General features: G+C 37.2%; 1 protein-coding gene and 1 long non-coding RNA gene across 3 annotated transcripts; one reads left to right on the top strand and one right to left on the bottom strand.

Annotated features, from left to right (window-relative positions):
• Nucleotides 1–227: 227 nt before the first annotated feature.
• Nucleotides 228–979, bottom strand: LOC117337140. The gene is made up of 2 exons (XR_004534762.1): nucleotides 830–979; nucleotides 228–713 (listed from the first exon to the last, which is right to left on the bottom strand). It is a non-coding gene; the product is annotated as an uncharacterized LOC117337140 (long non-coding RNA).
• A 6,286-nt stretch (nucleotides 980–7,265) lies between these two features.
• Nucleotides 7,266–18,129, top strand: LOC117337548 (malonate--CoA ligase ACSF3, mitochondrial-like). 2 transcript variants are annotated; one of them, XM_033898575.1, is made up of 9 exons: nucleotides 7,266–7,404; nucleotides 8,472–9,259; nucleotides 9,351–9,542; nucleotides 9,838–10,004; nucleotides 11,582–11,727; nucleotides 13,115–13,141; nucleotides 13,286–13,405; nucleotides 14,320–14,433; nucleotides 14,801–18,129. In XM_033898575.1, exons 2-9 carry the CDS (start codon nucleotides 8,480–8,482, stop codon nucleotides 15,199–15,201), a joined length of 1,947 nt encoding a protein of 648 aa, XP_033754466.1. In that variant the 5' UTR covers nucleotides 7,266–7,404; nucleotides 8,472–8,479; the 3' UTR covers nucleotides 15,202–18,129. The 2 variants fall into 2 exon arrangements, with proteins under 2 accessions (XP_033754466.1, XP_033754467.1); XM_033898576.1 differs by having other exon boundaries at nucleotides 7,308–7,384.
• Nucleotides 18,130–18,381: the final 252 nt, after the last annotated feature.

The raw sequence follows: 18,381 nt of genomic DNA on the forward strand, positions 1-18,381 counted from the left end.
TGACTGTGTTAGCAAATAAAGATTGTGTTTCTGTGACTTCATCATTTAGAATTTATATAAATATTTATATAAATTTACATATAAAATTGTTGAAAATTTGTTTTTTTAAGTAAAAACTATCAAATGTATATTAACTGATCAATGTGTCTCATGATAAGTTATGTTCAGGGAGAAAGTATTGTAGCTACTCGGTGAGAATGTCGATGGATTTAAGTTTTTTTTCCATATATATCAGTAAACAGTTATACATTTTGTCATTGTGATGTAATCTTGATTGAAATGGGAAAGATAATTTGATCCGATTATTTTTTTCTACTTTATATTCAACCACACTTGTCTTTAATCCTGTAAAGTGTGTTACGTATGAACAAAGAACAAACACAATTGTCAATATTGTATAATATTACTTGTCCATTTTATATGCAAATAGTTTAAAAATCAGGGATTTTGTTTGTCACTATCACTCATTTTATAAAATACAAAATATTTCTATAGGAAACCTTTTTATTTTGACATGATCCTAGATATTTTGCAATAAAAACACTGATTAGAGAAAATGAGTCATTAAGATGGTCACCTGTAGTGTCCTTTCATGTTGATATATTGACAGTTTATCATTATCATTACTATGTATATACAATTTATTCTTAATATAGATATATAATGGAATATGATTATAATTAGTAATGTGTACATGTACATCATTAATTTATCTGTAGTTATGTGTACATCACTGATTTACCTGAAGTTAGGTGTACATCACTGATTTACCTGAAGTTAGGTGTACATCACTGATATACCTGTAGTTATGTGTACATCACTGATTTACCTGTAGTTATGTGTACATCACTGATATACCTGTAGTTAGGTGTACATCACTGATTTACCTGAAGTTATGTGTACATCACTGATTTACCTGTAGTTATGTGTACATCACTGATTTACCTGTAGTTAGGTGTACATCACTGATTTACCTGTAGTTATGTGTACATTACTGATTTACCTGTAGTTATGTGTACGTCACTGATTTACCTGTAGTTATGTGTACGTCACTGATTTACCTGTAGTTATGTGTACATCAACGATTTACCTGAAGTTAGGTGTACATCACTGATTTACCTGTAGTTATGTGTACATCACTGATTTACCTGTAGTTAGGTGTACATCACTGATTTACCTGAAGTTAGGTGTACATCACTGATTTACCTGTAGTTAGGTGTACATCACTGATTTACCTGAAGTTAGGTGTACATCACTGATTTACCTGTAGTTATGTGTACATCACTGATTTACCTGTAGTTATGTGTACATTACTGATTTACCTGAAGTTAGGTGTACATCACTGATTTACCTGAAGTTAGGTGTACGTCACTGATTTACCTGTAGTTATGTGTACATCACTGATTTACCTGTAGTTAGGTGTACATCACTGATTTACCTGAAGTTAGGTGTACATCACTGATTTACCTGTAGTTATGTGTACATTACTGATTTACCTGTAGTTATGTGTACATCACTGATTTACCTGTAGTTATGTGTACGTCACTGATTTACCTGTAGTTATGTGTACATCACTGATTTACCTGTAGTTAGGTGTACATCACTGATTTACCTGTAGTTATGTGTACATCACCGATTTACCAGAAGTTAGGTGTACATCACTGATTTACCTGTAGTCATGTGTACATCACTGATTTACCTGTAGTTATGTGTACATCACTGATTTACCTGAAGTTATGTGTACATCACTGATTTACCTGAAGTTAGGTGTACATCACTGATTTACCTGTAGTTATGTGTACATCACTGATTTACCTGAAGTTAGGTGTACATCACTGATTTACCTGTAGTTATGTGTACGTCACTGATTTACCTGTAGTTATGTGTACGTCACTGATTTACCTGTAGTTAGGTGTACATCACTGATTTACCTGAAGTTAGGTGTACATCACTGATTTACCTGTAGTTATGTGTACATCACTGATTTACCTGTAGTTATGTGTACATCACTGATTTACCTGTAGTTATGTGTACATTACTGATTTACCTGTAGTTATGTGTACGTCACTGATTTACCTGAAGTTAGGTGTACATCACTGATTTACCTGTAGTTATGTGTACATTACTGATTTACCTGTAGTTATGTGTACATCACTGATTTACCTGTAGTTATGTGTACATCACTGATTTACCTGAAGTTAGGTGTACATCACTGATTTACCTGAAGTTAGGTGTACATCACTGATATACCTGTAGTTATTTGTACATTACTGATTTACCTGTAGTTATATGTACATCACTGATTTACCTGTAGTTATGTGTACGTCACTGATTTACCTGTAGTTATGTGTACATCACTGATTTACCTGTAGTTATGTGTACATCACTGATTTACCTGAAGTTAGGTGTACATCACTGATTTACCTGTAGTTATGTGTACATCACTGATTTACCTGTAGTTATGTGTACATCACTGATATACCTGTAGTTAGGTGTACATCACTGATATACCTGTAGTTATGTGTACATCACCGATTTACCAGAAGTTAGGTGTACATCACTGATTTACCTGTAGTTATGTGTACATCACTGATTTACCTGTAGCTATGTGTACATCACTGATTTACCTGTAGTTATGTGTACATCACTGATTTACCTGTAGTTATGTGTACATCATTAACTGCCTGACAAAAATTTTTGGTGATGAAAAGAAAGTATGTTTACATTCCATAGAAAATTTTATGAAATTGTCTCAAACTATTCATTATTCTCGCTCTGATCCGATACAGACATGACAGAACAGCGTCATCATTCCGATACTGATACAGACATGACAGAACAGTGTCATCATTCCGATACTGATACAGACATGACAGAACAGTGTCATCATTCCGATACTGATACAGACATAACAGAACAGCGTCATCATTCCGATACTGATACAGACATGACAGAACAGCGTCATCATTCCGATACTGATACAGACATGACAGAACAGCGTCATCATTCCGATACTGATACAGACATGACAGAACAGTGTCATCATTCCGATACGATACAGACATAACAGAACAGTGTCCTCATTCCGATACTGATACAGACATGACAGAATAGTGTCCTCATTCCGATACGATACAGACATGACAGAATAGTGTCATCATTCCGATACTGATACAGACATGACAGAACAGTGTCATCATTCCGATACTGATACAGACATGACAGAACAGTGTCATCATTCCGATACTGATACAGACATGACAGAATAGCATGGCCTCTCTGTTTACTTCCATGCTTGATCCAATTCTGGTGACACTTCATACACTTATTACATATGTCATCTGTTGTTACAGTATTCATGTATCAACCACCAATAAGGTCACTGTTACTATAAATAGAATCCCCCTTACTTTGTATCCATTGCTGATGCCACTTTAATTTATTACTTCAATTTAGTTACATTTTTTTATTAACACCATGGATTATTATTGTGTTGTTCACATTTCCGATGACATCCTTTAGACTAATGAATTGTTTAGATTACCTTGTTTTATTGGAGGCTGTTCATTTGTTTTCTGTTACTGAGTCTCTCAGGATGGCCTTAGCTTGTCCATTTGCAAATGTTATTTCATACATTTTACCTCACATGATGAATCATGTGATTTTTTGCCATTTTTTGCATGTTGTCCACTGTTGATGAACATATTTATGAAGTATCACTGAACAGATTGGCTCTAAAGTACAATAGTTTTTTTAAAGACTTGCTTTTCAATTACTTTCTTTATATTTTGAGTCATCACTACAACTTTTGGGTAAGCTTAGGAAGTTCTCAAACATTTAGGCCAATCTATATGCCATCACACTAAATTGTTGTCTGTTCCAAACAACACATGTGAATGCTTTAATTAGACCCCTTATATATTACAAAGTACATGTATACATGTAAATGTGTATGAAATTACAGTATATATTTTTCATATATTCATCATTTATAGAGCCATTTTAAAACTTTTTGATATATATTAAATATATTTTTACAACACGAATATGTTATGTTATTTATTTGAAACATATGTTTCACAGGCATGGTGACATCTGACCTTATATTTCTCGAATGGTTTAGTATTGATTGTGTCCTATTAATCACACATGTCAATGATGTCAATTGATGATGTTGACTGACACTTCTATAGTGCCATCATACTGAAATAACACACCCTGACACGGTAACGTACCGTTCCCGGCCACAATATGTAGTGTAATCACACTGAAATATCACACCCTGACACGGCAATGTACACTTCGATTCCTGGCCACATTATATAGGGTAATCACACAAAAATATCACACCCTGACACGGTAACGTAGCCTTCCCCGCCATATTATGTAGTGTAATCACACTGAAATATCGCACCCTGACACTGTAAGGTACTCTTCCCGGCCACATTATATAGTGTAATCACACTGAAATATCACACACTGACACGGTAACGTAACCTTCCTGGCCACATTATGTAGTGTAATCACACAAAAATACCATATCCTGACACGATAACGTAACCTTCCGGCCCAATTTTATAGTGTAATCACACTGAAATATCCCACCCTGACACTGTAACGTACCCTTCCCGACCACATTATGTAGTGTAATCACACTGAAATATCGCACCCTGACACGGTAACGTAACCTTCCCGGCCACATTATATAGTTTAATCACACTGTAATATCACACCCTGACACGATAACGTACCTTTCCCAGCAACAATATGTAGTGTCATTACACAAAAATACCACACCCTGACACTGTAACGTAACCTTTCTGTGCCTTGAATGGATTTGGCCTCGGATGAGATTTACAGCGGGCTGGTAGACCCACACTTCAAGGTCTCCAACTGGTGTCAGGTGCTCTGCAATGTATATAAGGTACGTTTAACTGATGTGATCCACAGGTTACTATCTCCAGATATACCATATCAAGTTTTGGAAACTTGATCGCACAGGCATAGAGTATTACGCAATTGACCCTGTTGTGACTAGAAAGGTCGAGTTCATCAGCGACCCTTGGGGCTGAAGTATTTGGCAGAGCCAAACTGGATTGCAAGCGCTCAGCAAGGCGTAAGGAAGCTGTTGTTACTTTCAACAGTTCTTTATTACGTTAAGGAAATAGTTTGAACTGATCGAGCTGTTCTCTGAACAGTTTCCACTGTTTCAGTCTTCCATGGTAACTCTCTACTACCCATCTTGACTTTGTACACCGGCGGTCGTCGTTGGCAGACAGTGTGTCATGCTGTGTTTTACCTGGTAGAAGTTAGGAAGTTAGCACATTCCTAAACCCCCGGTCAACAATCACGTCGTCATTATCACTGAGCCACAAGTATTGTTTTCAAGATATTTGTATCATTTTCATTCCAATAAAATGGACTAATATATAGTATCTATAGTACATACCCGTGTGGAAAGACAATGTTCATGTACATAGTTGCGTTTCTTTTGCCCACAGTATGAGGATCTTTGAAGAGAGTGATCAGCACTTTTTTTAACATAGATGTAAATGTAAGTACCATCAAGGATAACAAATACCTTGTCCCCATAAAAACATCTTGTAAATGCAGTGTTGTGGCATTTATATAGCGTCTTCACGACAGATAATCAAAGTTTACAATCTCAGCCTTAGGTAGCTGTTCAGAGGATAGACATAACTTTTGCAAAAAGCATATTTCCGCTCGGAGTAATGTTATAACTGCTGAAGATCATGTCAAATCGTCATTAATATAATTGATGTGGTTTGGTATGTCATAGAAATAGAAAAATTGTAGTTTGTGAATAAAAAGCATGATAGGCAAATCACACATGCTACCAAACAAAAATTCTTAACACGACTGTACCAGTCCATAGAAAAACAGACAAAACATCAGCTGGGGTTCATTCCTGACATCTGGGAAATATTGTTGAAATATGGCTTACAAAATTATCTTTTGAGCTATTCACGATATGTGGAATTTCCGACAAAACAGTCCTGGAGGAGAATTATAAAAACTTCAATAGGCAACACAGAAAATATTTTATTGAAAGAAAGACTCGACGCAAATGCTGACTTTTTGAGATAGTGGGATATGCACGATACCTACGGTGCTCCATATAATTACTTTTGACAATACCTTGTAAATCCACCAGGTATGTTACAAAAATGTTAACAACAATGCCCACATGGGACGAGTGTCTCTGTAACATTTGTAACAAGTATTATAAAGACCCTATACTACATTTGTGACAAAATGTAGTGCCATTCTTGACCATGGAATTATAAACTTTCGTGACCTGTGTTATCGAGGCATATATGGAACGGATGTCGGTACATACATATGTACTTGGACAATATCTCACATGAACATGTTTTGATTTGATAGGCAATTTTTCATGATAATTGGTATTTATGCATAGGGCATGTTTGGCGTGCTAAAAAAAAGCATTTTACCGGTTTTGAAATTACATTATTTTTTGTCTGTATACAGTATACAAATTGTATATATATATATACATGTATGTGGAAAGTTTTTTGAGAAGTATAAAAGATAGACTGTGATTAGAACCTGAGATAAGCCTCTGTTCAAAATCAGGTTGGCAATGTTGGATTTATTTTTTGTTTTATGAAAAATTCGCATATTTTCTAATATATAAAGGTGTCACTACGCTTACTTCGTGTATGCCAATATAACAGTTATACACTATCAGTTATATCAAGCGTTTTGTTGGAGTACCTCGTCACTCAATCTGGTTTTATGCAAGGAGGTCCAGTATGACTATCCGTAGTGATAATGACTAATATAATCCTTTATGGGGTTATGGTTTATTGTCACACATGTATACATCTACATATAAGAAAAATATGAAAGAAATTGATGTGGGGGCCAAATGTTGACCCCACGGCACCTTTCCCAAAACTTCATGTTCAGTAAAAATCTAGTTCCTTGAAAAAAAATCAGAGACATACATGTACACGTCTCTGAATAAATCAGCCGTAAATCATTAAAAAAAAACAGCAGAGACGTATATATATCATACAAGTCTCTGAAAACAGTAAAAAAAAATAGATAGGCTTTTCCTTTACCCATAACACAAACCCATGATGGGGGATGGAGTCACAAGTAATATATATATCTAAACATTATTATAGTAAAATAGTTGCGCGAGTCCTACCACCTATAAATTAATGAGGATCTGTATATATTAAACGTGTAAAGTTATCGGCACTCGCACACTGTCTGTTTTGATAACGTCGTACTTATCAGGTTCACAACTCATGGAAGCCACTGTCGGTAGACAACACACTTTGGTCAAGAACTAGACCGGAGCCTGGACGTTTCTGTGTGACAACCTAATACTGTCAGTGTACATTTACGTTGGTAATGCCGATTTTCTGCTAGAAGTTCTAGATTACACGTAAAATTATCACTTGCAAAAAAACCCTCATATATTTGTATTATGTCCGAGCAGGGTAGGCCTATTATCAGAGACGTATATACAACTTACAAGTCTGGTATTATCTAGCTCGAATTTCCTCTGCTGACACCATGTCTTGTGTAGGGCCAGAGGAAACTCGGGCTAGGTATTATCAGTATGTACACAGGGGCATGTCTAGTCTTACATTAAAAACAGACAGGATACCTATATATTAAAACTTAATAGTCTACATGTATATATAGGTATTCTGACTATTTTTTAATATAAGACTAGACATGCGCCTTTGGTCTTTCATGTGTACATTTTGTATTTAGTGTTGCATCAAATCTAGATCTAGGTCGGTGATGTAGCCAACAAACTCATGTGGTATAACCACAGGTCCTAGCCTCGTCTGTCAATACATCCAATATGCAATCACGGACTTAGCATATCTTATGATATACAGTTTGTATACCTCATTTTACTATCACATTGTGAAAGGTGCAGTGGTGCACACACTTGTACATGTATAACAACGTAACATCATCATTTTACGTTGAGTAGGCCTAACCATGTCCTAAATGATGGAATCATCAATTCTGACGCACATTCCAAGAAGCAAAGTATATGGCGCAATGAAAAACTTTCATAAAAACTTACATTTGCTAGCAAGGATGTGAGAAAAATAATCGAACATGGGTCTGTTCTCCAAACAATGATATCTCCACCCTCATGTAAGAGTTTGGCTGGCCAGCACTTGGCATATAAGCCTCGTGCTGACTGGCCAAACTCTTACACTTTGGTTGAGATACATGTATATCCATGTCCACGGAACAGACCCATGTTAGATTCTATCAGGCTATATATATAAGCCTTCATTCTGACCCAAATTGACATCCTGCAAAATATCCACATCCAATATATGCATACTTCACTGCAGACTTTATACTCACTTTTATAAATATAATTAAGCTGACATAAATACTAATGTATGTTTGCATATACATTGCTAATTATTTTTTTTCCACAGAGTGAGAGATGTCTCTGAGACTAGGATTAAAGGCTGTGTCCTTGTGGCGGCTGAATCAACCTCAAAGAGTGCTTTATCATTTGAAGAGCATATCACTGCAAGAATCTGTCCTGCGGGAAAAAAAGCATTGGAAGCCTTATTCCAGGTATTTGACGAAATTTTCATTATTCCAGCAGTCTTGCATAAGAACTCAACAGTATTCATCAGAAGTGAAAGATGAACGATTTGTGTCCACTCCACTATATTTACGATCACTGGATCATTTGGACAACACTGCAATCATCGATCCACATGGCAGTTTTACATACCGAGACTTGCTATACTTCGGGTATAAGATGAAGCAACGCCTAATAGAAAGTTGTAAGGTAGATCTCTCCAACACGCTTGAAAACCATAGAGTGGCAATACTGTGTGAGAATGACATGTCATTTGTGACAGCTTTGTGGGGAATATGGATGGCAGGAGGAGTAGCAGTGCCTCTCGCCAAGACACACCCACCTTCAGAACTTGAATACCGTATAAAGGATGCCCAGTGTTCTGTTGTGGTGACATGTTCTGAATTTAAGGACAAGGTAGAGGGTATTACCACCGACTATGGAATTCCGTGCCTAGAGTTGACCTCAGCAGATTACACAGAATCCTGCCAGAAAGAGTTTGATATTCAGAAGGTTCAAGAGGATTGGTTTGGGACGTCCACTGGTCAACTTCTAAATATGGCTAGAGCTGGTTATTTTGATGATATTCCAGCTGTCATTATCTACACCAGTGGTACTACTGGTAACCCAAAGGTAGGAACACTGGCTCATTTAAATATCAGGTAGAGGTATTCAAAAGCCAAGAAATATATACATAATATTCTTTATTCTACATATCCTGCAGGGTGTTGTGCTGACCCACAGGAATGTCACAGCCAACATGGAAGGGATGGTGTTGTCCTGGAAGTGGGCCAGCAGTGATAGAATCCTTCATGTCCTTCCACTGTATCATGTTCACGGTCTGGTGAATGCACTCATGACCCCCCTGTATTGTGGTGCCACCTGCGTCATGTTGCCAAAGTTCGATGCACATCAGGTACATAATCATTGGACACAATTGATCTACATTTATGTATTACATACCGGTAATCAGGATATAATATTATCTGGTATTATAATAAGTGGGATTCACTGTATGTTGAATGGTATATGTTAGAATTCAGGAACATTTTTCAGTTTTTAAAGAGCTTCAGAAGATATTCTTTTTAATATGATATAATAATTATATTGGTAAATAATCCATATGTATTGCTGTTAGACAAATTTCTAAAATCTCATCTGGTACTGAGCAGAAAGCATTAAACAGTATGCTATGTTAATGCTTATTTCAGGTGTTGATGAAGCTGACAGGAAATGATAACATCACTGTGTTGATGGCAGTTCCCACTATTTATGCAAAATTAATAGATTACCTCAAGGTAATGGACCAAACTTCTGATCTATCCTCTAGTGATGAAGATTTCAAGACAAAAGCCTGTGAAATGAAGTCAAGGATAAGGTAGATATTTCATGTCTTTGGTCCCGAAAAAATCTTTACAATTAGATTATTTAGTCCTTCACTGGGAAATGGGGGTGGATGGTTTTTGTGTTGTGTCTGTACATCCTTCTGTCCTTCCTCACTTTATCTTGCCTATCTTCATGCTTGGGGCATGGGCCGGGTTTACATAGGTGAGGCCACCCTTAAAAATATCTTGGTTTTCTGTAACCTTACCTGACCAGGGGCTCATACATATGGGTATGTAGGTATACAGGGCTGAAATTTATTTTTATTCAGTTCTGAAAACAGATTTTTCAACCTTTAATACGAAAACAAATCAAAATACGGAAATCATTATTTATTTTGGGTTCTTTAACAAAACAAAATACAAACAAACACACCAACATTATTTGGGTTTGAGAGACATAGTTTCAAACCTACATACTGTATGTACAGCAACTTTCGGACATAAATATCCGGAACAGACAAATTGTTAAAAAAAAGCTTGATTTTTCGTAATAAATTTTTTTGAGTCAGCGCAATTTTTCTTGGTCTGGCGGGTTATGCCAAAACAACTATATTTTAATTTTAGCCTGAGGCAGTATTTCATGTACCAAAACCTGGTCACTCTGACCTACATTTTGATCTTTACTGATATCAAAGAAAAAATTGTCCTGTCTCTTATTTCCTGCACTTCTAGTCAATGGAACTTGATACTTTGGGGCTAATATTCACCCATAGTTGAGGTGTGTCGTGTATCTAGAGTATAGCTTTGACCTATATTTTGACTTCTCACCTAAATCAAAGAAAAAACTTGTTTGGGTCTGATCTGCACTAATTTTCACTGGAACTTTTACTTGCGGCATTCAAGTCCTTTTATTTGGGGTATGGGTTCTCCTTTTATTTGGAGTATGGGTTCACTTCAATTGAATTTCTGATGTCACCTGCTAAAATGAATGATACCAACAAATGCAATTATTGCATTATTGAATATATGATGTGTCTATCGAACATTTTGTGTGTAGAATTAGTTCCTACACTAATTCATCCTCTCTGCATTCCTGGCATGTAATTCACTGGATTGTCTTTAATTTACAGTATGGCAATTAATGCTAGCTATTACCTGTTAACCCTTCAATTTGCAAAGAAGACTGAATAAAAGGTGCATGGCATGTATTATGGCAAAGTTGACACCTAAATACAAATATGGTACATATAATTAAGAGTTTCTCAAATTCTGAAGTTAAATTGATAATCCTGTGGTCCCATCCCTGTCTCTTTATTGCCTGGCTGTCAGACATGAGAAAAAATGGACAGACTCTGTATCTACTTGTATGAGTGTAGCCCAACAGATTATCTGCCCTTCTCTAATTATTGTCTACATTCCTATAACCAGGTCTGTATATACTTGTATGAGTGTAAGATATATTGAAGATTATGGAAAAGACAGTTTGCATCACTAGCTGCAGTAGAATCCTGTTACAGATTACCTGAACCCAGTCACCTATTTATAGTGCTTCAACCTGATGACTTATCAATCAAGTTTAAGAATATTAACCTGCATACATAGATGACTAAATGCATGATCTTTTTTTCAGGCTAATGGTCAGTGGCTCGGACGCACTCCCCAGAACTGTCCTGGAACAGTGGGGAGTAAGGACTGGTCACTTCCTGTTAGAGAGATATGGGATGTCTGAGACGGGCATGATTCTCACCAACGATATTGACACAGTACATTCCAGTGGTAAAGTATGCCAAGATCTTGTCAGACAATAACTAACAATATTGACACAGTACATTCCAGTGGTAAAGTATGCCAAGATCTTGTCAGACAATAACTAACAATATTGACACTGTACATTCCAGTGGTAAAGTATGCCAAGATCATGTCAAACAATAACTAACAATATTGACACAGTACATTCCAGTGGTAAAGTATGCCAAGATCTTGTCAGACAATAACTAACAATATTGACACAGTACATTCCAGTGGTTAAGTATGCCAAGATCTTGTCAGACAATAACTAACAATATTGACACAGTACATTCCAGTGGTAAAGTATGCCAAGATCTTGTCAGACAATACAAAAAAATATGATATTGACTCGTCACATTCTATATTGGTAAAGTGTGCCGAGACCTTGTCAGATAAGTTTTCAGTCAATCCAACTTAAATCTAGGATTATCTACATAGTTTTATACACCCGACGAAAGACGGGAAGTATTATGTTATCATGTGGGTGGGTGGGTGGGTGGGCACATATGGTGTCCAGACCATAACTCCAGTACTACTCGACCCAGGCTCTCCATACTTGACACAAATATACATATTGATGAACTGGAGTGTCGCATACCAAAATCATGCCCCTTACCCCCTTATTTGTGGAGTCATTCCCCTTTGATGATTTTACTTCGGGCACATATGAGGTCCGGACCATATCTCCAATACTACTCGACCCAGGCTCTCCATACTTGACACAAATATACATATTGATGAACTGGAGTGTCACATACCAAAATCATGCCCCTTACCCCCGTATTTGTGGAGTTATTCCCCTTTGATGATTTTACTTGTCCGGACCATAACTCCAATACTACTCGACCCAGGCTCTCCATACCTGACACAAATATACATCTAGATGAGCCGGAGTGTCACATACCAAAATTATGCCCCTTACCCCCTTATTAGCGGAGTTATTGCCCTTTGATGAATTTATTTATCCGGACCATAACTTCAATACTACCCGACCCAGGCTCTGTATATTCTGTATATAAACATGTAAATTAATTTTTGTGTTGTTGTGTCTAAACCAAGGTTTTCCATATTTGCAACATATATACATCGCATCATTTAAAGTTGTCCTTCGGTTTCAACTACACACCATTATGTGTATCAATATCTTCTTCCAACTTTCCAACAATGAAACTTCATTTTAAAGCATTACAACCTGTGAAACTACCCCCTTCCAAGTGTCAAATATTGCGGCTGGCGTATGTTGTGGTTCTCCAACGGGCCTTTGTTTTGCTATAGGTTAGTATAATTGTGCTGACAATTTCCGACAACAAACTTTTCTGTTAGCATTATCAACTACTGGTTCAAATCAGCTGTTAATATTGGGGTTTTTTTTCAGATTGGGAAAAGAAGAAGAAAATTATTGGTAAGTAGAGATCTCCTCTGTGAACAACGAAACTTTTCCAAATATTAACTAAAAGATTGAGATTACCCATAACCAACCAAATAATTAATTTACCCCACAAAATAATTACCTATTGTAAATGATTTAATATGTTACATTTGATAGGTACCGTAGGGAACCCAATGCCTTACGTCAGTGTGAGAATTGTGAAGTTTGCTGAGGATAATCCAGACAAGTATGACATACTGTGTGAGGGGACACCAGAGGGCACTACTGTCTATACAGGTAAGTACCACAGGTATGACGTACTGTGTGAGGGGACACCAGAGGGCACTACTGTCTACACAGGTAAGTACTACACAAGTATGACATACTGTGTGAGGGGACACCAGAGGGCACTACTGTATACACAGGTAAGTACTACACAAGTATGACATACTGTGTGAGGGGACACCAGAGGGCGCTACTGTCTACACAGGTAAGTACTACATAGGTATGACATACTGTGTGAGGGGACACCAGAGGGCGCTACTGTCTACACAGGTAAGTACTACATAGGTATGACATACTGTGTGAGGGGACACCAGAGGGCGCTACTGTCTACACAGGTAAGTACTATACAGGTATGACGTACTGTGTGAGGGGACACCAGAGGGCGCTACTGTCTACACAGGTAAGTACTACACAGGTGTGACATACTGTGTGAGGGGACGCCAGAGGGCGCTACTGTCTACACAGGTAAGTACTACAGGTATGACATACTGTGTGAGGGGACACCAGAGGGCACTACTGTCTACACAGGTAAGTACTATACAGGTATGACGTACTGTGTGAGGGGACACCAGAGGGCGCTACTGTCTACATACTTAAGTAATACACAGGTATGACATACTGTGTGAGGGGACACCAGAGGGCGCTACTGTCTACACAGGTAAGTACTACACAGGTGTGACATACTGTGTGAGGGGACACCAGAGGGCGCTACTGTCTACACAGGTAAGTACTACACAGGTGTGACATACTGTGTGAGGGGACGCCAGAGGGCGCTACTGTCTACACAGGTAAGTACTACAGGTATGACATACTGTGTGAGGGGACACCAGAGGGAGCTACTGTCTACACTTAAGTACTACACAGGTATGACATACTGTGTGAGAGGAGCAAATGATCATTGTAAACCTTTATTCAATGTTTTGTAGATGAAGATGTTACTGGAGAGTTACTGGTTAGGGGCCCCAATGTGTTTGGTAAATACTGGAACCTACCAGAAGCCACAGAGAAATCATTTACACAGGATGGCTGGTTTATCACAGGTATATCTCCACAAAACAGATCTTAAACAATTGATGAAATGTTACTTATGATCTGTGAAAGTCATGTTTTAAGGTAGAATATTCTATGGGAGATAACTCATCCCAAAATATGAGGTCATTATAAAAACAGTAGCACTACAAACGCCATTTTGTATATAATGTCAGCAAAACTTTAATTTCAACATAAGAAATCAATGAAAAAGGGTTGTTCCTAGACAAGTTTTATCATATTTTTTAGCTCACCTTCCCAAGTTCTTATTATTATTGATAGCGTAAGATGTAAAGATGGATATTTCTGCTTTATGTATTTAGCTGTGTACTAGGAAGAAAAGATTTCATCATTATTAGTTGTTTGTTTTCTGTTTAGGTGACAATGTTCACTACAACGGTGAGCTGTACAAGATACAGGGACGAGTCAGTGTTGATATCATCAAGGTTGGAGGCTTTAAAATCAGCGCCCTTGATATAGAGCAGGTGCTACGGACACACCCACACATCAATGATGTGGCAGTTATTGGGAAGCCTGACTCGGTGTATGGTCAGAAGGTTGTGGCCGTCATTTGTCTGCATGTAAATACAACTCTGACACTGGAAGAAGTTAAAAAATTCTGTATAGACAAACTACCTAGTTATCAAATCCCCACTGTGCTGGAAGTAATGACTGAGTTACCAAGAAACCATATGGGCAAGTGTAATAAAAAACGGTTGTTGAAGGAACTTTACCCACCAGGTAAAAGTCACAATATCATACAACCCAATGCTTACTAGCGATGTGACATTCACTTTGTTATGTAATTGTTATCCAGGGTAATACAGCATTCTTGTGTAGCATTTGTAGACATTTCTTAAGGTGCTTCATCGCCAAACAAACATTATTAATGATTTATTGATAATCAGATTTGAAAAAGGCTACTTTACCATGTTACCTATTTCACACTGTTTCCAACTTCCATAAGATGCATGCATACTTCACACCAATACCATCCTCCAAAAGTTACATACTTTACACCAATTACTTCCCTCCAAAAGGTACATGATTTACACTATAACCATCCTCCTAACGTTGCATACTTCACACCAATACCATCCTCCTAACGTTACATACTTCACACCAATACCATCCTCCTAACGTTGCATACTTCACACCAATACCATCCTCCTAACGTTACATACTTCACACCAATACCATCCTCCAAACGTTACATACTTCACACCAATACCATCCTCCTAACGTTACATACTTCACACCAATACCATCCTCCAAACGTTACATACTTCACACCAATACCATCCTCTCAAAGCTACATACTTCACACCAATACCATCCTCCAAACGTTACATACTTCACACCAATACCATCCTCCAGAAGTTACATACTTCACACCAATACCATCCTCTCAAAATTACATACTTCACACCAATACCATCCTCCAAAAGTTACATACTTCACACCAATACCATCCTCTCAAAGTTACATACTTCACACCAATACCATCCTCCAAACGTTACATACTTCACACCAATACCATCCTCCAAACGTTACGTACTTCACACCAATACCATCCTCCTAACGTTACATACTTCACACCAATACCACCCTCCAAACGTTACATACTTCACACCAATACCACCCTCCTAACGTTACATACTTCACACCAATACCATCCTCCTAACGTTACATACTTCACACCAATACCATCCTCCAAACGTTACATACTTCACACCAATACCATCCTCCAAACGTTACATACTTCACACCAATACCATCCTCCAGAAGTTACATACTTCACACCAATACCATCCTCCAAAAGTTACATACTTCACACCAATACCATCCTCTCAAAGTTACATACTTCACACCAATACCATCCTCTCAAAGTTACATACTTCACACCAATACCATCCTCCATAATTTACGTACTTCACACCAATACCATCCTCCAAACGTTACATACTTCACAAAAATACCATCCTCCAAACGTTACATACTTCACACCAATACCACCCTCCAAAAGTTACGTACTTCACACCAATACCATCCTCCTAACGTTACATACTTCACACCAATACCATCCTCCTAACGTTACATACTTCACACCAATACCATCCTCCTAACGTTACATACTTCACACCAATACCATCCTCCTAACGTTACATACTTCACACCAATACCATCCTCCTAACGTTACGTACTTCACACCAATACCATCCTCCAGAAGTTACGTACTTCACACCAATACCATCCTCCTAACGTTACATACTTCACACCAATACCATTCTCCTAACGTTACATACTTCACACCAATACCATCCTCCTAACGTTACATACTTCACACCAATACCACCCTCCTAACGTTACATACTTCACACCAATACCATCCTCCTAACGTTACATACTTCACACCAATACCATCCTCCAAACGTTACATACTTCACACCAATACCATCCTCCTAACGTTACATACTTCGCACCAATACCATCCTCCAGAAGTTACGTACTTCACACCAATACCATCCTCCAAAATTTACAAACTTCACACCATTTACACGCTCCAAATCTCTGCATTCTTTTTTTTATCTTTTGAAAAGTACGTTTTGGTTTTATAAGCGGTCATTTGTTGGGGTGCTGCTATTCTTTTCATTTGTTGTTAATTTGACGAAACATCCAATGCATTTTATTGAAACACAGTGCATCATACACTGTCAGCAGTGTAGCATCTTTCAGAGAACGTGTAACTTAACTATTTAGGGCTTCCTTACCAAGTCCTATCAGATCCCTGACCTTCCAAATGCAGAATCTAATTCAGACAAGGAATATGATTTACTGAATATGAAATACAGCAGAATCATCATCATGTACACATGGGAGGGGACGCCTCTCTTTTCTCATAGTTTTCCTTTTCTCTGTGCATCTAAAAATCCCTCTGGATCCAGTTTTAAAGAAAAAACATTCACGACAGACGCAGTACCATGACATAATCTTTGGGACAGTATGAGCTTATATTAAAAATAGTTACACACATTTCATTTTATAACTTTTTATTTTTTATCACACACATGGACAGGAGAGCATTTATGATTAAATATGAATATGATTGGTTAATATTTGTGATAAAATATTACAGATGATTTATTGTAAATGATATGTGATATTACATCGTGGGTCGTTTTAAACAGATGTCATACTCAGTATTTTTATATGAATTTTTATTCCAGAATGTGACAATCATTATTCTTAGAAATGAGGTTGATTTACGTTGGGTCTATAATAGACTTTATTTTTATTGATTGATTATGATTATTTTACAAGTCACTCTTTGGGCCTGGAATGATTTGCTTCATTCCAAATATCTTTTTCGAGAATGAATGTTACATGGCTGAGTGTGATGTTTAAAGGTAATAAATATGATTTTTTTTGTATATCCACGAATGTTACATGGCTACATTGTATATGTGACCTTTTAAGGTAATAAATATGATTTTTTTTATATATCCATGAATGTTACATGGCTACATTGTATATGTGACCTTTTATGGTAATAAATGTGATTTTTTTGACATATCCACGCCTGTAACTTAGCTATGTGTGACTTTGTAAGGTTTTAAGGGGATACAATTATTTTGTGACAATCCACAACTTTTACTTGGCTTGAGTGACCTCTTAAGGTTTAAAGATAATACATACAGGTACTGTTACTTGGCTATGTGTGATATTTTCCCGTTTTAAGGGGATAAAATGATTTTGTACCATATCAAAGACGTGGCTACATTATATTATGACATTTTAAGACTTTAAGCTTATAAAGATGACAATATCAAACTTTTACTTGTCTTAAGTGACCTTGTAAGGTTTTAAGGTGAACAGATGAATTTGGGACATATCAAAGGCTGTTACGTGGCTATGAATGACCTTAAAAGGTTGTAAGGTGATAAAGATGACTTCTTGAC

Source organism: Pecten maximus, chromosome 11 (assembly GCF_902652985.1).
Source record: "Pecten maximus chromosome 11, xPecMax1.1, whole genome shotgun sequence".
Lineage (NCBI taxonomy): Eukaryota > Metazoa > Mollusca > Bivalvia > Pectinida > Pectinidae > Pecten > Pecten maximus.

Bases quoted from the DNA above. Each gene is read 5' to 3' on its own strand.
- LOC117337548 (XM_033898575.1), top strand. From the start codon at position 8,480: ATGTCTCTGAGACTAGGATTAAAGGCTGTGTCCTTGTGGCGGCTGAAT. The intron at 11,728-13,114 runs GTAAAGTATGCC...GTTTTTTTTCAG, and splicing joins TGACACAGTACATTCCAGTG to ATTGGGAAAAGAAGAAGAAA. The intron at 13,142-13,285 runs GTAAGTAGAGAT...TACATTTGATAG, and splicing joins AAAGAAGAAGAAAATTATTG to GTACCGTAGGGAACCCAATG.